The 25,719-nt window shown below is 39.3% G+C and overlaps 1 protein-coding gene across 1 annotated transcript in view; it reads left to right on the top strand.

Moving 5' to 3' along the window:
• DAT (Sodium-dependent dopamine transporter) overlaps positions 1 to 25,719 on the top strand; it is a 509,482-nt gene that overhangs the window by 308,841 nt on the left and 174,922 nt on the right. The window contains exon 5 of the mRNA XM_046615324.1: positions 13,687 to 14,002. Within this exon, the coding sequence (XP_046471280.1) occupies positions 13,687 to 14,002 (316 nt within the window). The remainder of the gene's footprint in view (positions 1 to 13,686; positions 14,003 to 25,719) is intronic.

The raw sequence follows: 25,719 nt of genomic DNA, 5'->3' as shown, positions 1-25,719 counted from the left end.
TGTAAGCCGTGTTCATTTACGAGAAAGCCGTGGTACTTGACCTCCGAGCGACAAAACTTACTCTTTTCAGGGTTGACGGTTAATCCTGCGGAATGAATGACGTCTAAGACATGTTTGAGCCAGTGAAGGTGCTCGTCAAAAGTTTTAGTAGGTATTATCATATCATCCAGGTACGCAAACGCATGTGGATCCATATCCGGCCCTATTAATTTATCTAATAGCCTCTGAAACGTGGCCGGCGCTCCGGTTAGGGCCAAAGGCATCCTAGTGAAATGAAATAATCCTTTCTTGGGGACTATGAATGCGGTAATTTCACGGCTGTCTTCGGTAAGCGGAATTTGATAATACGCCTGGCTAAGGTCGATGGTCGAGATATAGCGAGCTGAACGAAGCTTGTCTAGGATACTGTCCATTCTAGGCAGAGGGTACGCGTCTTTCTTAGATACCTGATTGACTTTGCGGAAATCTATGCAGAAGCGATAAGAACCATTTGGCTTCTTTACCATTACTATGGGGCTAGCCCATGCGCTATGAAATGGTTCGATGATGCCGGCTGCTAGCATTTTGCCTACCTCTTCGTCTATAGCCTCCTGTATTTTAGGCGATACGCGGTAAGATCTCTGGCAGATCGCGGGAGCGTTCCCTACGTCAATTCGATAGGAAGTGGGCTTGGTTACTCCAATGTGTTTAGGCATAGGCGGTATTTCGGACTTCATAAAGGCTGTTAATTTGAGAGTTTGCTGTTCCGATAAGGTGACTAAACCATTGCACAACGGGTTGGAAGCTACGCGTGGATCATTATCGAATGTGTAAATACGTTTAGGGTCATCCTGGAAACGCCAGGTCAATGCGGCAAAATTCACTACGATCCCAAATATTCGAATGAAGGCTAACCCAATGATACAAGAAAAGCTAAAACTGGGCACTAGACGAGCGGGAATATTATGGTACACAGCTCGTAGCATGACCGGTGAAACCACTTCACCGGTAATCTGTGCCTCCTGTCCGGCGGCCATCTTGACCCGACCTAAGTGGGACGGTAACATTGGAAGTTTTAAGGCGGTAACTAGCGATATAGCCTCTGGGCCAAGAAAGGTGCGAGAAGAACCACAATCAAATAGTGCTGCGACTGGTTGCGATGAAATTTCAAAGTTGAGTAACAATAGCGGAATTTTAGCGGGCGCTTGGATCGGATTACAAAAATCTAACGATTCGGGTGATGGAGGGGTTTCCGCGGTTCCCCGTTCGTGCGGCTACATCGCTGGTTTCCCGCACACCGATTCGGGCACGTCACCTTCGTATATCCGACTTCGCCACATCGGAAACAGTATAGACCGGTCGCGGGTTCGGGACAATTCGCATATCGGTGACCGGGTTTTCTACACCTGTAATAGATTAGCGTACCCTTCGGGCTCGGCAGAAAGGGGTTACCGGCGAACTCAGGAGAGTTATTCGCGATGCTTGCGGTATCCGTTTGAGCCGTGGTAGCAGTAGGAGTGGTTGGCGCACTGGTGTCGTTTCGACTATTGAATTGAAGTGTCTTAGCACGCGGTTGTGCACTTCGACCGTTGGGTCGGTTACCCTGTGTGCCACGATTAGGTGTTGATTGAGCGAATTGGGTCGCGTTGGCTAGTTCCGTCTCGGGTTCCGGGCCTTCCTCGAAAAAGTTGAGTGCTGCGAAATTATTACGAGAAGGCCTTGGGTTTCTTTGCCCGCGGTAAGCTAATTCGGGTAGTACCGATCGTTCCGGGGTTGGCGGTGCTTGATAATTATTTGCAACCCGGAAGCTAATCTCTATCCGACTCGCAATGTCTTCTAATTCATCAAGGTCCTGTAATTCGTCTCGTCGAATTGAAACCTGTAATCGCGGTAGTAAGTTGCGGTATGCGTAATCTAACTGTTCATCTTCCGACCACGCGGGCCTCAATCTGTCGAAATACGCCCTCATACATGTTAAATAATCGGCGACTGACTCGAATTCGCCCTGAGTTCGTTTACGAATTTCCTCCCTCAATGCGAACTGCAATTCCGGATTGACAAATCCACGACGCCACGCGGCTTTAAATTCTGCAAAAGAATGCCACGTTTCGCGTTTGTTGCGGAACCAATAAATTGCGACACCTGACAAAAAGAAGGGGATGCTATTCAAAATATCCTCGTCGCGAATGTTAATGAGCGATCGGCCCTCGTCAATACGTGCGAGAAATGCTTCGGCGTCCTCGTTACGCGTTCCCGAAAACTTGAGATTCCATTTCCTCATAACTTCGTACGCTGCTAACGCTGTCGGTCTAGACGGTGATGCTAAGTTGCTATTCACGCTCGGTCGCGGGAAGTTATACTGGCCGTCCTCGAAACCCTGGTTGCGGAAGGCAGGTCTCCGCAGGTCTACCCTGTGCGGTAGTCAAATGGTTGCGGATTCGCCGGGTGATATTCTCGTGATCTCAAAGGCGGTTGCTGAACGGGCGCCGGCTTAGCCGGTGCGTTACTGCCGGGAAGGAATTCTGGCGGTATATTTCGCGGGCTAATTCGGCTAGGTTGCGGTTCCGGTGGCTGTTTCCGAATCGCGCCGGTCGCTGACGTATCGGGGTTACTGTTCGACGGTCGCGTCACGTCACGAATTTCGTCGTCGGTATAAGACGCGGGGTTGATTGGTTGCGTCTGTGTAGGTAACGTCATGCTATCGCTGTCGTCTGTCGGTGTAGCCATATAAACGTCGTCGAGAGCAGGGGGGTCGTCCATGCTTAGGCCGTGTTGTTTACAGTAATTCGTCAGCCGCTGACGACGGACTGGTAATATACCTGCTATTGACAACGAGCGTCCTTCCAATTCGGTGTTTAACTCGGCGTCGGTCAAGGATTCTACCAACGCCTTGGCGGACGTGTGTATTGACATAAGACGTATTTACTAGCGATAGGTGACCCGAAGAGAAAGAAATTGCGATATTGACGGATTATTGAATCGGTTAACTAGCGTGACCCTGTAAAACCGGAAACTGCGATATAAACAACGGAAGATTATATTATCCTACCCAAGCCAAAGGTTTCACAATAATTTTCGTCGCGCAAGAAGGTCAATATGGTAACCTCGCTGAAGAAACCAAAACACAGCGATCTAGCGAATCGATAACAAGTTTGATTATAACAAGGGATCACCCCTGCCATACACTAGACTGAGCAGTTTATGAGGTCAGAATGTTTAGGTCGTATCGTATTATCCCCGAGTTTTTCTATTGTTATTATTCGAGAGGCACGTCGGTCAATCTGTGCGGTATCCAAGTGTTTTTATGTTCGCGATAGTTACGGCAGTTATGTTGTGCGATATTTAAATAGTTTTCGAATTTGCGTTATGGATGGCGGTTGAGCCGTGCGATATTTAGATAGTTTTTAGATTTGCGTTATTGATGGCGGTTAAGCCGTGCGATATTTAAACAGTTTCGAATTTTCGATATTTTTAATTTAGCGATATCTATGCTGTATTCTGTCGCAATATGGAATTCTAATATTCAAAATTTGGTTTATATCCAATCTCGGTTGCGGTAATCAATTAATTTAAATATGTTGCTCAATTGTCTGAGTTCCTCGCAATTTTTGTCAATTTTTTTTTTTGGTTTCTAGGGTTCGCGTTCGGTCTCTTACTTTTCTCTGGCGCTTTGACAGTATGCGATAAAATTTGCTTTCAGCATTGAATAAGATACTCCCCCTTTATTGGCGTGGCCCCACGTTGGGCGCCATTTTGTAACCAATATTTTGTTAGTTGAGGGTAAGACGATAGAAACGAGATAATTGGTTACCCTACGGCGCAGTCACTAACCTGAATAATTAGATAGAGAGAGAGGTAATAAGAGAGAAAGATACGATTGTTGGGCGCCAGACGCACATGCGTCAAAAATAGGTAATTAGAGAAAAAGATAAAGGTAAAGTTAAATGTAATAGATAAAGGTAAGGTCAGGTTCTACGACGGTTTTGCACAGTTTGCTCAGATAGAGAAGATAATGGTAGAGGGGCGGGGTCGAATCCAATAGATAAAATAAGAAACAGGTGAAGCAGGAATAGTATCAAATATATTAAGTAAGAAGCGATAAGTCTAATGACAAGCAAGTAGCTGAAGAGATTGAGATACAATTACGATAAATGCGGTAATTAACAATATTTACAGCCAGAGAAAAGTTAAGCGAGAGATTTAACAAATAACGGAACGTTTTCCGAATAAGCGGGGAATATGCGCAAGCGCGCGATACTATGATTCAAGGTAATGATTAACACGGTTTTATAATAAATAGGCAGAACAGAAAAAGATATACTGTACTTAAATTAAGCATTAAGCAAATAAACCATAAAATATGAGAAGCGATTATAAACACATGCGAAATACAACAATTGTAATAGTTATCACATTACCAGAATGATCAGAAATAGGCAGACAGGGAATTATGAATTACAAGGTAAATTCAAGCAACAGGTCAAGTAGAAAATTATCATAAAATATAGGTACTAAGTGATAATACGTAGTCTCTAGTTTGCGGTGAGTGCGAGAGAAAGAGAGATAATATTCGGTACGATAAAAGGTAATTCAAGATAAGGCAAACAATATTCAAGATAATTAATATGCAACGTACGGCAAACCAAATAGACTACGGACAACTACGATCAGCGATATTAGCGAAGAAAATAATGAAAAAGATGTTATGCGATACGGCACAATACTCCAATGTCAAATGAACGACGAGCGGGACCGCGCAGCGATGTAAGATCGCTCCCGCGGTACAGTCACTAAGATACGATAATCAACGGTTGTTCCGTAGGAAGAGTAAAAACATAAATATATATGTATATCAGCACATATATACACACACATAAACAAATAACATTTGCTAGCTCGCGAGAGTCTTCTTTCAAAAAAAAGGACTCTTGTTGTAGCAACTGAAGTTTCAGTTATCGCGAAACCTTTTTATCGTACGCACGGAGTCCCGGAGCAAAAAACATATAAACCCATATAAAATCGAATACACCTTCTTAAAGCAATTGCCTTTGGCAAACGAATTATACGATCGAGCGCTGTCTCTCAACTAAATCATACGATCGAGCGCTGTCTCTCAACTGAATCATACGATCGAGCTTGTCTCTCACAATATAACGCGACGGGCTGACGAGCCCGTCCGTAGGAGTCGAGCATTTTCTCCTCCTGACTTTCCTCGTGGAGTCGAGCGGTCTCCTCCCAATTCCCACACTTAATTATTCACACGTTATTAAATATTCATACCTCTTCGATATTTAATTGATTTCATCTAATCTTTGTTCTTGTGTTGAAATATAAATAAATTTGGGTTTTTTATGCCTTACGGCTTTTTCCCAACTAAATTCCCTGGTCCAAGTTATTTTCACATAGAATAAGTGTCTTCGTAAGTTTCCTCGTTCATGAATAAACAACGGTAATAGGTAAAGAGACAGATATGAACTAATCAGAGAAAATATAACGAAATAGCAACGCTCAGTAGCTAAGATAAAAATTGATTCTTCAACGGAACGCGCTGCTAGACAGCGATATGAGACATTTAAATATTCCAGAAGAGAAAGATAATAAAATAAAGCAATAGTCACTACAATGCGTAAGTAATAGTCAACCAGTCGCGAAGTTACTTGCAATAAGACAGAGAAAGGGACAAGATAAGAGATAAGAGAGAATAAGGTACGAGCCCAGGTGGCTCAAGCAGACCAACTGCAAGATAAAGAGAGAAAGAGTACGAGCCGAATTGGCTCAAGCAGACCAACTGCAAGATAAAGAGAGAAAGAGATAAAGGCAAAGGTACGATATATTGCAAGTAATCTCGCGGCTTCACAAAATAGAAAAGGAACCTCACTTACGTAAAAGAAGATATAGCAGGTACTAGCGAATGCGGTACAATAGCGAGAACTAAATTGATAGGTAGCGATAATGGCACTGAATAGTACGATAGCACGTCTTGGTTATTCAAAAACTGAACGTAGAGTGACGAGATGAGCGATGATCCTGATTTTCGTCGAGCTGCTGTCACGTGATTCTTCCTCAAATTTGCGGTATTCTAATTGGACCAGCAGGTCGCGTAGGTCTGGTCTATAGGTAGGCGGCGATAATCCCTCGCCGCTTGTTTTTCTTCTCCCTCGACGACAGGTATCGAGGTATCGGGACGTCGGAAGGTGGTCAGAGATGTTTTCCTTCAGCTGTGCGGTATCGTTGGTGAGAGGGGAGGTCGTACTGCTCATGTGTTGCGATATTGAGGTTTGCGGCAATATTACGTCACCGGTCCTTTGGACTTGCGACCGACTGTAACTCACTCCTCGCTTTACTGGTACTCCCCGTTGTAGCTATTTCGTCGGCGCTGCATCCCGGCCCTCGCTCATTGAAGCCCTCATGTCGGAACGATCTGGTGGTGATGGCCCTCAACCCGGATCCCCACACTAGATCCACCAGATCCACGTGGTCAGCATATCATTAGCCTATTCCACGCCGCAGTCCTTCGATAGGACGGTTCGTGAAGAGAAAACCGTCCTCTATTTGATAGTCAACGACTTAGTAGATGTTAGGGTCGGTTCAGCTCCAGGCTGATAAGTATCGTCGACGGGAGGCTTTGTTGTGTTTTTGACGCACAGCCTTGTACGCCGCCTAACGATGCATCCGAGCGGTAGAAGCATTCATTCGTGGTTCGGCTCCTGACCGATAAGTCTTAAATAGTCGGAGGTACTGTTTGTGCATCACGCACGACCCTGTTCGACAACTAGATAGGCATTCATCGGGAGTGGTTTCAGCGGTATTCGTTCGTCTGTAGTCGGTGGTGGTCGATGTTGAGCTGGTACGTGACCCCTGTCAGGCAGTGTCCTGGTATCTTGATGCGAAGGTCTCGCAGATGGTTCTCGTAGAGCGTTACAGAATTAGAAAATAGCATACAATTAGCTTAGTGAATAGAATTCAACTTAAAGATAATTAGTCGTTCATTTTTGGAGTATTGGCCTCAGACGTGCTTTCGTTATTTTCAGCGACATCTGCACCTAGGGGAATGCGATAATTAAACAAAGTGACGGGGTACGAAATACCACGTCACAACATATATCTGCAATGTATTTCTCACATGTTCAGAAATTTGAAGTCTCGTTGTCACTCATGCTGCTATATCAGTCTCACTCTTTGTAATCTCTGCTGCTATCATCTCTATCTTCACTTTTCTTCTGTTCTCTGCTTCGCGATATTCTCGCATTAGCTGTAACCACTAGTACTGCCCTAAGCGCGGAATAAAGTGAACCAGATTAAAGTGAATATCTCTCTTCATTTCGATCACCACGCATCATCAAACCCTTTTTCCTTTCGCCAACTTTCTAGGATTAAAACAATAGAACTCTCGCTATCTGTAAACAGACCATGTTTAACTTGGTGGTCGTTATTTTCAACTTTCACAGTAAACGTGTATGATGTCATTTGCGAGGTACTCATATTCGAAATATGCAAACGGAGCGCTTTTTACAACAAGGTTTTGAGTGCAAATGACTGACGACACAACCAACGAATACGTGCGAAAGTTAACCACGAAATATAAGATATTGATATTGCATATTTTAAAGATGAGGTGCCTTATTTCATTGAATATTGCTAGGACTAGAACATCTTGAATCTTTCTGAAATGTATGAAATCTAAGTTAACGGGCTGCAATCTATATTCCCTCACGTGAACTTTGAAAATTTTCTTAATGATGCCCATTTGTAATGCTACTGGTGAACACATATTTTCTGTACTGAAACCAGTAAAGACATACTTATGAAATTCATTGTATCAGTTGCATCTAAGCGATTTATCACTAATGTCTATTGAAAATAATGTTGTGCAATCATTAGAATATGAGAGTAATAATAGTAAATTTGATCAAATTAATGCTAGGAAGGCGCCACTTTAATCTTGTATTTATATATTATACATGGATAAATGTCTAAAAGAGAAGAGAAAAGAAGTCTTAAGTATTTTCGTTGTTGTTCAGAATGAAGTCTGTTTGATTTATCATTTATGTTCGTAGTCGTTACTTATTATACGATTAATGTGGTGGTAGCCTGTGACTTCACTATTTTTCAATGTGATATTCAATGCCTAAGCGTTTTATTTTATTATATATTATATAGTTATATTTTGATAATGATTCTAAATTGGTTATGCAGTTTATTTCGACCAGTTTACCCAAACTTTTCCATCAATCTTATGTCAGGGGGGCCTCTAAATTTCAATGCGCTCCGGGGCCTCCAACTGCTTCATCGGCCGCTGCATATTGATTTGAAGATACAATTATGGATTATATGATTTCTTACACCCTCAAAAGTACCCGACTGTGGCCGAGAGGGTGGTTACAGTAAACTTTAGCTAGGGTAACCGAATGTCTACAGCTAACACGAAACACATTCTATTTTTTGCAACACATCCGAAAGAAGGTTTGATCTGCGATATGTTGAAGATGGAGAAGAGACAAGACCACAGCTAAATCGTGGGACTATCGTTTACGATATTGAATTGTTAATAATATCGTGGACTGATAAATGAAAAGCCGGACAATTAGATATAATTGTGTATTTATTAATAAAGGTATACTTAAACTTGATGCAAAAGGATTCGTGAGGATATACAACCGGCTTGCTCTCTTTCTTATCGCTATACCGTTCTGAGCTCCAAAAACGGACACACTCGCTGGCTGTGTCGGAATATACGCGCATGCGCATTTATTACATAATACATTTTAATACAGTAAGATGTCGCTACCAGACTTAAATTTACATGTATTCCAACACGCCTCCTTAAATTTAAGTTTTGTTACAATTAGAAAAAAAAAAATTAATAGATATTTTATTTATCCTTTCACATGATCACCTCTGCTCTGTGCAGATTAACTTATGTTTGTTTTCATTTTACATTTAGCATGCCGACAAACTTATTGAACTTAGTTTTTCCTAACGCTTTAGTTAGTATATCGGCAACGTTATTTTCACTATCTATCTTTACAACGTCAATCAAGCCTTTCAAATAGTTTTCATGAACGAAGTGGTAGTGAGTTTCAATGTATTTGGAATTCTTTGTGAAATTTCCAAATTTTACAATGCATACGGCACCAGAGTTGTCCTCATAAACCTTTACTGGCTCTTTTATCTCAATTTTAAGATCTTTCAGCAAATCTTTAATCAGTTTCAACTCACTAACTACATCAGATAAAGCAACGTACTCTGCTGCAGTTGAGGATTTAACAACACTGCTTTGTTTCTTAGATTTCCAGTAGATTACGTTGCCAAACAATCTAATTACGAAGCCTGTTGTAGATTTACGGTCTACAGTATCGCCGGCCCAGTCTGCGTCTACGAAGCAATCAAGTGTATCGCAATTCACATTTTTCGTATAAGTTAATTTTTTTTCTCTAGTCAAGTACAAATATTTTAAGACGCGTAAGGCGTACTTGTAATGAGTTTGATCATAGCAGTTCTGGAAACGACTTAAGTAATTGGTACAATAGGCAGTATCTAATCGTGATCCTGAACTTACGTAAAGTAGTTCCCCGATTATGCTTCTATAATTTAAATAATCAGACACTGACTGCGCAGGCTCACATTTTAAATTTTGTTCCATCGGTGTTTCGTAGAGTTTACAATTCTCTATGTTATATTTCTTTGCTAAGGATTCTATGTATGACTTTTGATCGAGGGTGACAGTATCTCTAGCCTTGTTAAATTCTATATTTATTCCTAGATAAGTTTTGACTTCGCCTAAATCTTTCACATTGAACCTTTTTAATAATAATTTCTTAACGTTGTTTATTTTCTCTATATTTTTACAACAAGTCAGTACATCATCTACGTAGGATATGAAATAAACAGGATCTTGTTCACGCTCATCGAGAATGTATAAACATTGATCGTTGTTGCTTCGTTTGAAGCCAATACCTTTTAGAAAATTGTCAAGACAATTGTACCATGCTAACGAACTTTCACCTAATCCGTAGAGAGCTTTATTTAGTTTCCAGACCCTACCTGATTTATTGTCGTAACCTTCAGGTTGTTTGACGTAAACCTCTGAGATTATTTCTCCGTTTAAAAATGCGGATTCTACGTCTAATTGATGAACTATCAAATTAAGGTTTACACTAAATGACATTAATAATTTTAAAGTTTGAGATCTTATTACAGGTGAATATATGTTTTCTAATTTATCTCTTTGCTGAAAACCTTTTACAACGATTCTCGCTCTAAATTCTCCATTTGACTTTTGTGTATATACCCATTTTAAATCTAATACATCTTTATCTTTTGGACATTTGACTAGATCGCAAGTGCCATATTTTTTAATGCGTTCCATTTCTTTATTCATCGAATCCTGCCAAGCTTTAGAATTACAACTATTTATCGCTTCACAATAGTTTTCTGGAACATTCGCATTAATGTAGTTAACGTAGATACAATTTACAAATTTATGTGACTGATAGATATCGGTTTGTTTTCTCTCTCTACCTGACCTCCTTAAAGGAGTATTTACATTTTTATCATTAGATTTTAAACTTAGATTCTTTAGTGATTCATCGTTATCATTGTAAATACTATCGTTATCAATTTTTTGACTAAATTCTTCATTTACGACATTTTTGGCACAATCATTGTTTGTTTCAATAAATTTATCTTTACTATCAGTTTCACAATTCTCTTTATCATTTTCTTCTCCAGTAAAACCCACTAGTTTCACATCTTCTTCTATCACGTCAACATGTTTAACTACTGTTACTTTATCACCCATAAGTACTCGATAACCTACATTTTCGTATCCCACCAAAATCCCTACATCTGCCTTCCTGTCCCATTTATGCTTTCTTTTGACCTCAGGTACTCTGCAAAAAACTTTACTACCATATAGTCTTAGATTTTTTATATTTGGCTTTTCACCTGTAAATATTTCAAATGGTGTTTTTCTTTGAATAGTATTAGCAAGAGTCCTGTTCTTTAAATAAACCGCTGTTTTTACTACTTCAGGCCAGAATTTTACGTTTATTTTTGCGTCAGCTAGTAAGCATCTTGCAATATCCATCACAGATCTATTGTACCGCTCCGCAGTTCCATTGAGTTCATGGACGTACGGAGGGCATGGCTCAATCAAAATACCTTTTTCCTGTGTGAATTTATAAACCTTTTTACATACTATTTCTTTAGCGTTATCACATCTAATTTTTTTAACCCTTTTTTTTGTTAAATTTTCTACTAGATTTACATATTCAACTAGGCATTCAAAGAATTCGTCTTTTGTTTTGATAGTGTAAACTTTAGCTACTTTACTATAATCGTCAATGAAAGATACAAAATGTTTTTCACCTAAATTTCCAGTTATTTGTGGCCCATTCAAATCACAATGAATAATTTCCAATAATTCTTTGGCTCTGTGCCTATCGTTGTCAAATTTTGTATTGTGCATTTTATTTTGTAAACATGTACCGCATTTTAAATAATCACTTTCAAATTTATCTGGTAAGCCATCGATCAGTTTTTCCTTACAAAGTACATTCAAGTAATTGAAATTAACATGTCCAAGCATTTTATGGAACTTTTCCTTTACAGTTATATTGCAAGCTATTTCGTTGTTACAAACATTTTTCTTATCTTTAAGGCTATACATTTTAAAAATATTATTTTCTTTGAACGCTACAGCAATCAACTCATTGTTTCTAGTATAGATTTTTGATACATTGTACTTTGAAAATATTTTGTGCGTTTCAGTTACTTTTCCATAGCTAATTAAATTTTGATACATTTTTTCTACATAGAAAACATTAGATAATTTTACTCTTTTTGTCTCATTAAATACAATAAAATCAACGAAGATATTGCCAACTTTTGTGGCTTGTAAAGTTTTGCCGTCTCCTACTTTTACTGGAATTGGAGTTTCCAAATTTATGTAATCATTGAAGTAATCTATGTTATTTGTTATATGATCAGAGCACCCGCTGTCAAGTATCCATTCGATCTTATCCGCGTTTACTTCATTGTTACAATCGTTTTCTAACTTACAATCTGCTTCAGTGCAGAATGTGCTACTGAACCTTTCGCTATTACTTACTGACCGTGTAGAATCTTCTCCATGCCGTTGCCAGCTCCCGCGACCGCGTGGAGTTGGATACCTGCCTCTGCTTGGGTTCACGTTGTTGCCATGTTGTTGCTGATGGTGGAAAAGACCCCGTGCGCCTCCTCGCGTCACGTGCATATCTCGGCCTCTGTTTCCCCTGCTGTTGTATCGCCATGTAGAGGTGGATGTAGATGTACGGTGATTCGGGCACGTATATTGTGTGTGACCAGGTTTATTGCACTTGAAGCACACGCCATTGAACTTCTTTTCACAAACGAAAGCGTTTGAATTTCCGCTCCGATTTCTACTCAGTTTATTTTCTTCTTTTTCCTTGTTTTCTGCTGCTTTTATTTTGCTTTTTACAAATTCAACTGTCTGGTCTTCTTCTTTCAAAACGTCGATGAGATCTCCAATGTGACTAAATGAACTTGGCAGTGTTCTTAGTAAATAATTTAACTTTTCTTTGTCACTAACTGTGGCACCTGCATTTTTTAGTTCTGTTATCATTTTTTCAAAATCGCAGAAGAAATCTTCTGAAGTGTCATAGTCTTTTAACCTCACATTTTCTATTTTGTTCCTTAAGCTGATTTGCAATGCTGTAGATTTTCGTATGTACATTGAGTCCAATTTTCTCATTATTTTAAATGCAGAGTCTTCAGCGTTTAGAAATTCCATTTGTCTGTTAGAGAGAGCACTATATATATAATTGACTGCCTTGATATCTTTTTCGTCCCAGGTTGCGTTATCACTTTCGATTTTTTCTCTTTCAACGACGTCTTCACATTTTTTCCATTTTAGGAAAATTAATAAACGTTTTTTCCACGTGGTATAATCTTTTCCGTCAAATACAGGAATAAATATTTTGCTGTCTTCGCTCATCTCGTTAGCGTCAGACTTTTCAAACTTTTCAAATATAGAATTTTTCAGCAGCAAAACTCTTCTTGTGACCTTTAAGAAGAATTTCCTAACACCTTTGATTAATTTTTCTTGTTCTAAAACTGAAGTTTTATCGGTGAGATTTTCTTCCTTAACCTCAAAAGCGTTTTCGTCACCACGTGTTTTTACCGGTTCTTCTTTGTTCATTACAACACCATACAACAGTCATTTTTATTCACAACCACGGTCTGCTACCATGTTAATAATATCGTGGACTGATAAATGAAAAGCCGGACAATTAGATATAATTGTGTATTTATTAATAAAGGTATACTTAAACTTGATGCAAAAGGATTCGTGAGGATATACAACCGGCTTGCTCTCTTTCTTATCGCTATACCGTTCTGAGCTCCAAAAACGGACACACTCGCTGGCTGTGTCGGAATATACGCGCATGCGCATTTATTACATAATACATTTTAATACAGTAAGATGTCGCTACCAGACTTAAATTTACATGTATTCCAACATGAATAAGTCAAATTAGTATGATAATATCCAAAATTTGATTTATTATCTGGTGTCAGTTTTTTCATCTACATTGTAATTACTTATAGGTAAACCATAAAAATGTATATCGACTATAGATTAGAAACTGTTTTGATACTGCCATAAGGATTGTTCAAATGCATAAGAATGTTTTTTTTTTGCAGGAATCGGTTACGCGGTTGCCTTAATAGCGTTTTACGTTGACTTTTATTATAATGTAATAATCGCATGGGCGCTTCGTTACTTCTTTGCATCGTTTGCTGCCATGTTGCCTTGGACGACCTGTGACAACCCGTGGAACACACCGAGATGTCGCAGACTCGACATCAATGCTTCGTATGTTGGTGATTATGCGATGGCGGATAACCAATTCACTAGCAACGACTCGGGCGTTACTTTCGAGGGAATCCAAAACACAACACTGATAAATCACTTTAGTAATGATACCCGATACACCAGTGCCGCACAAGAATATTTCAAGTAAGGACATAAAAAATCTGCAATAATTAATATGCTTGTGTTCAACAAATTATACATCATCACCTGCTACTTCTCAAATTTTTGAACTGTTCGTTGATACTTATGTAACTGAAATTATTATGGTTAGACGCATTTAGTTGGTTGATCTAAGATCATAACGTAGAAATGATATTACGTATCAAAGGTGGAAAGAAGGCGACTACAAGAGTGAAATCACATTCCATCCGTAATGCACACGTGTTCTTTTATTTTTTTAGGTCATTTGAAAATTTGCCGTTTGAGCATGTGAAGCGGATTATTGTTTTTCATTTATTATTGATTATTTTGATTATGTGGCAAACCGGACGCAAATTGTATTGTCGCCCGCATAATAGTGTGCATGAAACTGGCAATTTTGCACTTGCTTCATATGCGCGAAAAATAATTTACACGTAAGCGGTCTATAAAAGAGTTCTACGGTAAACAAGTCACGAGTCGATTACATTTTTGAATATTTATTTATGATGAATTTATACTAACATATAAAATTCTTTGTCTTTTTGTTTGTTTGCTATCGATAAACTTGAAAACTAGTTGATCGACTTACATGAAACTTGCACGAAATTGTTTCATAGATAGGCCCGAGTAATATAGACTATATAAGTTATACGAGATGGGTTTAACTCGTTGAAAAAGATAAAAAATATTACAAATACCTTGAGTTTTGACATGAAATGTACGTTATGCGCTTGGGAACCCTAACCGTCATCGGAATATGGCGGGTTTTGCCTCATATATATATTATATGTATTTCGATTTCTCGCGTCCACGGACAAAGATTCGATGCGCGTTACATGCGATTTCTCGGAGATTAACGGCTAGTTGAAGCAGCGTGACGTCACCTTCGAACCGCTCGATGCCATGATGGTAACACGTTACGTAATTGGTCACGGCACGTTCTTTGAGTGGTGGATCCGCGAAGGGATATGGTGGTTCTACTATCCAATGTGCCGAGTAACGGTGATCCATGGTAACGACTGCCACCTCTTTCGGTATGAATTTACCGTAAACGTCTCGGAATCCTTGAATATCCACCACGTAATCCATACTTGAGCTTGAAAGAACGTAGTCAAATGAATAGAAAGTCGGAAGAGCGAACCTGCCGTGGTGTAGTTTGAATGCTGACTGACTCAGCATCGCAGTTGTTGGCGTTTATATGCAGCTGCGTGGTAAAATCCTCGTCTTAATTTCTGTTTATCGGGTGTCTCCAGCCAGCCTGTTGCTCTCCTTGAAAACGTTGGTGTGGTGTAGTCGCTGCGTCCCCTCTAACGGAAATCACCACCTGGTGTGTCATGGTAGCGGCCGTGATAGGAGGTTGCATAATCTCTCTCTCTCTCTCTCTGGATGACGCCCGAACTCCGTGAACTTATTTTGCTACGTAATCGTGCGTACTCTAAATACCGACGCTCAAGATGGACATCCGATCATCTTGTATTGGGATCCGTGGGAGAGGCGTGGCTTAAGTTTTAGCCGCCTGGTGGTTAAAAAATGAACTAGTGATTGTAGGACTCTGGAGTCAGCTGTTGCATGCAAGCAAACGTGTGACAATTAATCATAAAGTTATTAAAAATTAAAAATGCGTGTAAGCATACAAGAAATTTGTAAATTTGCTTCAGCTACACCTACAAGTAGAAATTTTACTAGTGGAGAAAACATTATTGATGGTGATCATTTATTGAACTGCGGTACAGTAAATCATAGTGATGATAGTGATGTTTATCATATCCTCGCGTTTCGTTTACAACATTGTTTAAAAACTGAACCTCATGAAATAAATGGTGAAATTTCGAAAGACGGAAAAATAATTGGCATGGAATGCTCATGTAAAGCTGGATTAGGAAGTACCTGTAAACATATTGTAGCAGTACTTTTATTTTGTAACCGGTAATTATTATATTTGATATTTTTCACTTGATTAATCAACTTTCAAATTATTAAATAATTATGGAATTATTGACTTTATTCTTTTATACTTACAGAAATAATTTGGAAGAATTCAAAGATATAACATGTACTGATAAAAAATGTGTTTGGAGTGCACCTCATAAATCCGCTCTAGAGAAATATGAGATGAAGCCTTTACTTGAACACAAATGTTTTGAAGAGAAACAAAAAAAAGAGGAAGAAAAAATTAAAAAAAAAAAAAAACGTAAGTCAGATGGTGCTCAAGCCAACACGTCACCTGGAGACAATACTCAACCTGTAGCTACTACATCATCTACTACTACTGATCCTCCACTATGTTTAAACAATGGTTTAACTGAATTAGACGAAGCAGAATATGATGAATTTCTTAGAATTATGGTGGAAGATAATCCTCAGTCTGCGTTAGCAAAGCATATGTAAATAATTTTTGCTTTAAATAATTTCAATTAATTTTTTTACTGTTTTTTTTTTGTAGATATCTCACATCATCAATTTTATATTTGACACATACATGATTTTTTTTTGTAGTGAATTTTTTCGAATTTTGGATAATGATTTTTTTATAGTAAATTTTTACCAATAAATTTTTTTTTCCCTCCTTTTTTTAATATATACAGATGTGGAAGACACGAGGTTATCACAGACTTTAATAATGATGATAATAATAATAATTTAGTTTTATGTCCTGAAAAACTCCAAGCCATCATCGATAGTCAAAAGTCATCAGAATTACTTTCAGATTTAAAAAATTTTAAGATTGGTCGCGTTATTGGAAATTGTTGTGATGAAATTTTTAATCAGTTGTCAACGGATGCTTTAACAATTTGTTTGAAAAGTACTGAGCTTTATTCCGTATGGCTAGCTGAACGAGAACTCCGGATAACAGCTAGTAGAGCTTACTCACTATTTACTTATTATTCGAATAAAAATCCAGACTGGAAAAAAAAATCTAATGATTACTTTTACAGTCCCTCGTTTAGCAATGAAAATACAAAATATGGTTTAGAGCAAGAAACTTATGCACGGGAAACTTATGCTAATTTAATGTCTATGGAAATAGTTGAGTGTGGCTTAGTTATTTCAGAATTAAATCCTTGGTTAGGTTGTTCCCCGGATGGTATTGCTTTTAAAGATAACAAACCATTTAAACTCATTGAAATTAAATGTCCAAAAGAGGGTAAACGTAACGGTATTGAAGAAACTGTGAAAGCAATTAAATGGTTAACAGAGCAGCATGGTGAAGTAACTCTAAAAGTTAAGCACATGTACTACGCTCAAGTTCAAATAAGTATGGCAATACTTAATTTACCATCTACGGACTTTATAATATATTCTTCTTTCGACAAACAAATAAAAATAACACCTATTAGTTTTAATGTCAAATTTACCAAACATTTATTAAGAACTTTAAAGAAAGTATATTTTAAAAAAATGATACATAATATATGTTTGAAACAACAAGAGAAGAATGAAAAACAAAAAGAACAATAAGAATCAGTGTAATTGTTACTTATAAGTTTTACTTTGTACTTTGTTCATAAAAATAAGTTACAAACGTAATAAAATATTTATAGAAATTATTTCAACCATTAATAACATTATTTTAATCCTGAGCAACTTTTTTTTTATCTTGAACAAATTTTTCGTCTTTTAAAATAGGCTGACTTAAGTTTACAACTGCACAAATAATTGTAAAAATTTTTTCAACTTTATGAACAAGTCCAATAGGCATTTTTGATGATAAGATTTCAAAATTTTTAATACGTTGGTTACTTCGCTCAACGTGCACACGAGCTTTAGCAATTCGCCGTCCATTCATCGCTTCAACTTTGGAAAACTGTTTTCGGTCTTTCAAGAAAGGTGGTGAAATTAATTTCACATCATTTTTTTGGCAAAATTCATCAAGAGTAAAGCCTCGATCAGTCATGACATCATCTTTCTTATCGAACTTTGTTATGATCCCACTCTGTTCAAAGATAGAATTATCAGAAGCTCGTCCACCAAAAGGCTTACTAATAAAAGAAATCAAACCAGCAGGAGTGACAGCAGTCATAAATTTGACCGTGTAACAGCTTTTATACCGCGAATAAGTCACAACTTGGCAACACAGACATTTTGGTCTTTGAATTGAAATTTCAGTGCAATCAATGACTGCACGAACATTTTCAAACCCAATAAAATCAAGAGGAATATTCTTTAAAATATTCTCTTTTTTGGGCCAATATATTCCTGGCTTTAAACAAATGTATAACAAGTCAATCATTTGAAAAATTTTCTCTTTACAAGTTTCTGCTGTGTAACATTTAAATAGAACAGCTAAAAGTGCATGTGACATATTTTGCTTTAGTTTCATAAAAGTCATGATGATTATGCCTAACAAATCTAATTTAGCATTACAATGAGACATTTTTTGTTTTTTTTTGTCAACTAATTTTTTTATAGAATTTGAAAGAGTAAAATTAGGAATCCCAGTCAATGTACTTAGTTCACCGTCATCAGAAATGAAGTCAGTAAATTTGGGAATAAAATTATCCGTACGAACTTGTGTTGCTACGTCTTTAAATTGTTTATTAATTATTTCACTAGCACTTTTTGCACATGATTAAGCTTCGTTCTTAGAAACTTGATAAGTTTGTAGATTGGAGTCCTCTTCACCAACAGAATTTTTTGGTTGACTTTCATCTGCATGTCTGTGGTCAATCTGACCATCCAAAACTAGCTCATCTTGAAAATTGTTATCAGTATTGAAATCGCTAGGTTCGTTGGTAGTTTTTAGTTCGTTTTTTAAAAACGACCTTTTAATTTGCCTTTGCTCTCGTTCAGCTGATGAAACATGGTTTACTTTTTTAGAGCAGTCGAGAGAGCTCCTCGGTAAGTTAACTGAGGGGACAGCTGTTTTCTTCAAATAATGTTGTCGACTTACTGAAAAATAAATAAAACTATTATAACTTTGGTCTAAGAAAAATTAAAGCTAATTATGTTTTGTTATTTGTTATACTTACAAGAAGGAATATAATCATCTTTTGTAAAATGTCGCGAACATACTCTCATGGAGGGTGATATTTTTTTGCCCGTTCTCAGCACTTTCACCCACATATCGTGTCTATCGACTAGCTCTTCTTGATTGAACGTATTCAGTATTTTCACTAAACTATCATTCTTTTTTGGAAAAGAATGAAAACGAACTGTTTCATACTTTGATGCATGACTTTTACACCCATACACACAACAGTATACATGACTATTATTTTTATGAGGAGAAAATTCCATACTTGAATATATTTAATTACAAATTTTTATTGTTTATAAATTTAATCATTTAATTCACTCGTTGTTTAATTTTTTTTTTTTTAATAAAGAATATATCCTGCGGTGAAATTTTTTGTTGACACTAATATTATGGTGATCATATGATTCTATCCTACAATCGCTAGTTCGAATTCGGACCACCAGACGGCGTATTTAAATCCTCAGTTTCCCAATACAAGACGCTCAGGAATCCGGTCAAAGTGATCCTCACGTGTACGAAAGCACGATACATCTCGGATCGGCTATCAACAGCTGGAGACTCTGAACATCTGTAGCAGGAATTACGGCGACTAGGAGTGGTCTCCAAAAGAACCCACCTTGATATTGTGTTCCCACCGGACGAACTAAATGCATATTTTTGCTCTGTCTTTAATGCAGCGCCTTCTGTATCTCCGGCGGTTTTGCAGGTTGAAAGAGACTTTGATGACAGACGGTTCTACTTCTCGCATATCACACCTACCGTTTTGATAAGACACATTCATCTGGCTGACTCTCACATGGCAGGACCGGATGGGTTTTCTGGGTTTCTTCTGCGACATTGTACTACGCCTCTATTCCCGCTCATCTTGGACATTCTGAATCTATCTCTACTTACCTCGGTCTTTCCTTCTCTGTGGAAACGATCGTTTATTGCGCTAGTTCCGAAAGTTGGAAATCCTTCAACGCCGTCTGATTTCAGACCGATCTCTCTACTCTGCAAGCTCTCGAAGATTCTTGAGAGGATGGTACTCGCCGATTTAACCAAACATTTTCAGGATTCCAGTCTTGTCGACTCCCACCAGTTCGGGTTTGTGGTGGGCAGGTCCACTCAGGCCGCCCTGGTGAGGGTCTTAGATGCCGTACGGCATGCTACGGATCGTCGGGAGGTCGCAGTACTTGTTCTCTTAGATTTTTCAAAGGCGTTTGACACTGTTGAACATGGCTAACTCATCGAAAAATTGGCTGCACTGAATCTCTCGCGTATCTCACTACAATGGTTCTGGTCTTACCTCACGGGTCAGACACAAGCAGTGCGTACGTCTGGCGGCACATCTAATTGGCTCCCTGTTACATACGGCGTACCCCAAGGATCTGTCCTGGGTCCGGGTTTATTCTCGCTCTACGCAGCAGATATAAACACTGCTATAAATCATTGTGGGGTAGCCAAATACGCGGACGATCTCCAAATTTTCATACACTGCCCGTCATCTCGCTTAGCTGAAGATGTTGAACGAGTGAATGAGGATGTGGCTCGTGTCTGTGACTGGGCCGACGAAAATTTTTTACGGCTCAACCCTGTGAAAACTCAAGCTATGCTTCTTGGCTCCGCCCGAACTCTCAATATGATCCGATATAACCAGGTCCCTCAGATTGTGGTGCGGGGAACTATCGTCCCGTACGTAAATGATATGAAAATTCTCGGTCTCTACGTTACTCCGACACTAAATTGGCGGGAGCAGGTCACCAACATGTGCAATAAAATCCTTAAAACGCTCTACCAACTTAGGGCCAATGGGCAGGCTCTTACGTCTGCTCTCCGACAGATCCTGGTCTCAGCTCTCATCTTCCCCATTTTTGTCTACTGCTCAATCGCACTCCTCGATATTACAGGCGTCGAGTATACTCGATTGCAGCGTTCCCTAAATGCTTGCGTTTGCTTTGCTTTTAATGTAAGGAAATCTGAACACATCACGTCTTATTACCAAAGACTCAAGTGGCTGAGAGTTTCACAGCGCCGTAACTATTTTCTCGCGCTTTTTGTTTATCGGGCTCTCAATCTCCGCGTTCCGCTGTTTTTCGCGTTTTAACTTACCCTGCGGTCTGAAGTTCGGGAGCGTACGATCCCCTCGCGAGCATCGAAATATGAGTTACATATTCCCTCGTATAGAACTGCTTGCTACGAAAAATCTACAATTGTATCAGCCGCTCGCTCGTGGAACTCTCTGCCACAGGCATTACGTGAAGCGTCTTCTTTGGCGATTTTCAAAAAAGGACTCTTCGATCACGTAGCCCTTACATAATATATTGCTGTAAACTAGTGCCTCTCTTACTTCTCTTATTTCTCTTATTTCTTATTTCTTTTTTTTCATTACCTATTTCTTATTACTTATATCACTTACTTGTTTATTACTTATTATTTATTATTTTTCACTTTTTACATTCACTCGCTTCTTTTTTTTATTTTTATACGCTCTCCTGCTCTAATTCGCAACACCTTGAACATTGTCTCCGTAACGCGTGCTATAACCACTATACTCCCCATACCTTACCACTCTCTTGGATATTATTTAGAACATTCAGAATTAAAATCAGAATTAAATTAGTATTCAATCTACTTGTTCTCTTTTTACAACATGTATTGCTTTCTTTTTTATACTTAAGGGTTACCGCCCTTGTATAATAAAACTATGTTCTATTCTATTCTATACTTGACCCGAAAAATCTGTAATCACCTGACGTGCAGCATCCACTTCAATAAGATTATCTAATTCAGCGTACACCAGACAATTCACAGTTTCTTTGAGGGCATCGTTGAAACGTACTTTGACCCTGAGAGTTCCATGTTTGATGAGCGACCAGTGCGATGGACAGTTGGCCGAGAGATCGGGGGTTAGATCAAAACCCAACAGACAATTTCCATCAGCAAACTGCAGTCGATTGATACTGTTTCCTTCCTTCAAAAAATGAATCCCCGTACCGGAGAAGAAGGTGTAATAAGCATCCACGTAGAGATCCTTTTTGCCAAAATTCATCTGTAGCGGCTTCGATGGGACTTGCACCCTGTCGACGTACAGTGATAGGAAATTCAAAAAGTAGTTTTGAAAATTAAACGGATTGCGCTGTCTGTTTCCGTTGAAGGCTTTATTGCCGATAAAACAGATTATCACTCGTTTCGACCCTTGTCCGAGTATGACGTTGTCCAGTGTTTCTTCCTATACTCCTGCATGTATGGTGAAGGATTTCACCTCGAATCTGGTCACGGGATATTTTGCCGTACCTTTGGCTAGTGTCCGTGCATGCATCAGCAAGATTCCAGGACTCATCTTCATTCGGCGAACGAGCAGCGAAGTTTCCAGGATGTGCAGCTAGTGGCGATTTTTGGCTTCCATGAGATAAAAGCTGTTTCTCGATCTCACAAGCCGAAGACGCAGTTCCACACCGTTGAGTAAAAATTTGTCTCGATTAAATACGTCACAGTGCAGATGTCCGATCAGACCAATGGTACGTGCATTGCTCATGACCCGTTTGCGATCGATGAAACCTCGATCAGCACCGGCGGCGTCGGCGTCGTATACATCCGATACTCCTTCCTCGCTGTCGTATTATAAAGCCGATGAAAGATGGGATTTTTGGCGTGCGGTGCGTAATTCAGTAGGGTCTATAAATATACTCGATAGGCGTAAGAGTTGTTGGCTGGTGAGACTAGTTTTTGATTGAAGAATATATCGACGTGATTGAACATTGAGTGAAGCAGATTGTTTATCAGGTGGAATGCAGAGCAGCTGCGTTTGCTTTACCTGCCGGTGGGGCTAGATCAGTGAGCTGTAACTTCATACGTATACTAAGTATAGTGTGTGCCAAGTCAATGTACTTATCGCCGTTTCCAGATACAACAAATTCAATCGGGTAATCATCGGTTAGAGACGATACGAGCTTGTAGTGTACCCATTGACCAGACTCAATAAACGACTGCGTTCGTGGTAGAGAAAACAAATCCAGTTCCGACTTCATACACTCACCCGAGTGCGCGTGCAGGAAGGCCATTGTTGATATTCAAGTTCAAGACGAGCGGCACGTGGGTTTACCGGGATCCGAACATGTCTGTAAGATCCCGTTTTTTACAGCACTTCAGTTTTCTTGGTGGTTCCGGTACGTTTGGGTATCATGGCCGATGTTTTCTTTTTCGACCTTCTCCGTCTGATTTTTCTCGTAGTACCAGCTGCTCGGCGTGCGCCGACAAGTCTGTTCACGCGGGCAATATTTGACTCGCGCGCTAACTCGCCGGTTCGCCTTTTATATTGTGTTAGGTAGAGGTATAATACAATCATAGGCAAAGCAGGCAAGAAGAACTTGGTGTTCAGAAATGATAGGCATGTAGTGCTGTGAATAGAAAACTAGGTGCGAATTGGTAGACAATAATGGTAGACAACAAATTTGCCACATGATATTTTGCATCGAAAGGTGAACGCTTAAGATTACACGTTTGCAGAGAACCGGCTAGTATTTTACGAGGTGAAAGAGAGGAAAACCAATTATTATTGAGGTCACCAATGAGAAAAATATTATCATCGGCGCCTCCGCAACCGAGTAGCGCTTCGTCAACCGTTTCACACCAAAAGCCTGATTTTGGAGGGTTGTAAACAAGTGTGCAGAGAAATTTATATGAGCCGAATTGAAGTTGAACGAAGAGATACTCGGGTCTGGTATCTTTTGCAGTAGATTGCGGCGAAAGAGCAACCACTTTGGTCTTAATTGAGACGTGAACATACATTGCAACACCTCCACCGCCTCTGGTCGTCCGATCATTGCAATATCAATGATAGTGCGGAATCTTATAGCAAGAAAAATATTTCTTTGGCTTCAGAAAAGATTCACTACTTTTCGTAACATACACGTCATAGTCTACTATGAAATCTTGAACCATAACAAATTGTGCAGGAAGAGACTGGGCATTACAGTGACTAATCCATAGGTATCTTGATAGTTTACCGTTATTCGCAATAATTAATAAAAGAGATCGAGCGATCAATTTGTTTACGCAGCACAAGGCATTCGCTTCTATCGTATGCGGAATGACAGACATTAGTTGCCTTGGCCGACAAGCAGTTAGTACAGCGCAACTTATGTTTACTCCCGCAACTACTTGTCGCATGTGTATCAGCGCAACAACCGCAACACACATTGTTTTGACATTCACTACAAATATGACCGAATATTAAACAGTTAAATAGCGCTATATTAAAGAGACGTGATCATTGACACGATAAAATCGCCGATCTCATTGTTTAAGTCAATGAGAATTTTAATCGAACTGACGATTTCAACAATGTTCGAAATCTTACAAGTCGTATATTTCGGCTCTCCATGCCTCGATCGGATTGATATAGGGCTTGATTGAAAGATCAGAAGATATGTACATTTGTGAAACTTGTCGAATGTCGAATTTCATCATAAGAGGACATATCTGTGATAATATTCTCGCCAGGAAGATTAGAACGCTTCTCATCAAAGTAAAATATGGTGCAGTCGATGGCGCACTTTTATGTTTTTCATGAATTTGGAGCGATCGGCGACTGCAGTAGATACACACGGGGGGTTCTGGATACAAACACCTTCTTTACCGACCAAGCCGCCTATCCGCTAACCAAGCCGCCTATCCGTGCATCCCAGAGGCGAACCCTTGAAAGTTACCCCCACTCTCGTAAGAGAAAACGTGCTCTGCCGACCGCTCGTCGGTGAGAAAATCTCCCAAATGACCATGATCGTTGGAAAAAAATCCTCCAAATGACGATGATCGTTGGTAAGAAATGCCTGAAATTGCCGTGGTATTACCCCTTGTGGAATAAATTGTGCTCTTTGTCGGTAAGGAAAATCATGCTCATCGAGCGGGATCAATAACTGAATTACCGAGCGAAATCCGTGAATCCTCAGGCGTTCGAGCGGACCCCGTGGATCCTCGAACGTTCGACCGAGAATCCTGGCATGTGTCAGATTTTGAGAGCTTCCAGAAGATTCTCCAGCGATCAAAAGGTTTCGAGGGCGGAGGTACGAGGTTGGGAGGCTCATGCAATGGCCTTGAACGAATCCAGGCTGACAAACAATTCGCCCGACGTGTTTTGACTCAATGTTAAGCGGTATGCGGTCAAAGGATTTCGGTACGACGTTGAATTCTGAAAAACCCGCTCTGGCCTTGAACGGATTTCAGGTCGACAAACACCTCCCGGAATCGTCCGACGAAAACAATATTCGGAATCGTCCGACGAGTTTTGACTTGACGGTGCGCGGTCTGCGGACAATGGATTGCAGTGCGACGTTGAGTTCGTGAACCGTGAGAAAGAGCTTCTTAGACCCTGAACGATTCTCGGAAACCAAGGCTGACAAACAACGCGTTCGTCGAGTTTTGACTTGACGGCGAGCGGTCTGCGGAAAACGGATTGAGGTGCGACGTCGAATTCCGGAAGGTGCTGAAATAAACTCTTAACTAGCAGAACAGAGGTTCTAAATTAACGGTTGATATTGACGATGAAAAATATTTTATTGAAAAAAACACAATTTAAGATTAAAGTTTCACATAAAATTCATAATGCTGATACATGAGTGTAATTACATGTTTCTTACTCAACGGTATTGTACTCATGCTCTAGGCAATAGGAATGAATAACTGTTCGAGTAGATACCAATTGTCTTTTGTGTTTGAGTAAAAAATTTCGCAGTAACAATACGTTTTGGGCTGCGCAGTTTGG

The sequence above is a fragment of the Neodiprion pinetum genome, chromosome 3 (assembly GCF_021155775.2).
Source record: "Neodiprion pinetum isolate iyNeoPine1 chromosome 3, iyNeoPine1.2, whole genome shotgun sequence".
Taxonomy (NCBI): Eukaryota; Metazoa; Arthropoda; class Insecta; order Hymenoptera; family Diprionidae; genus Neodiprion; species Neodiprion pinetum.
Note: the sequence above shows the minus strand (reverse complement) of the source record. Positions and strands in the feature narration are given on the sequence as shown.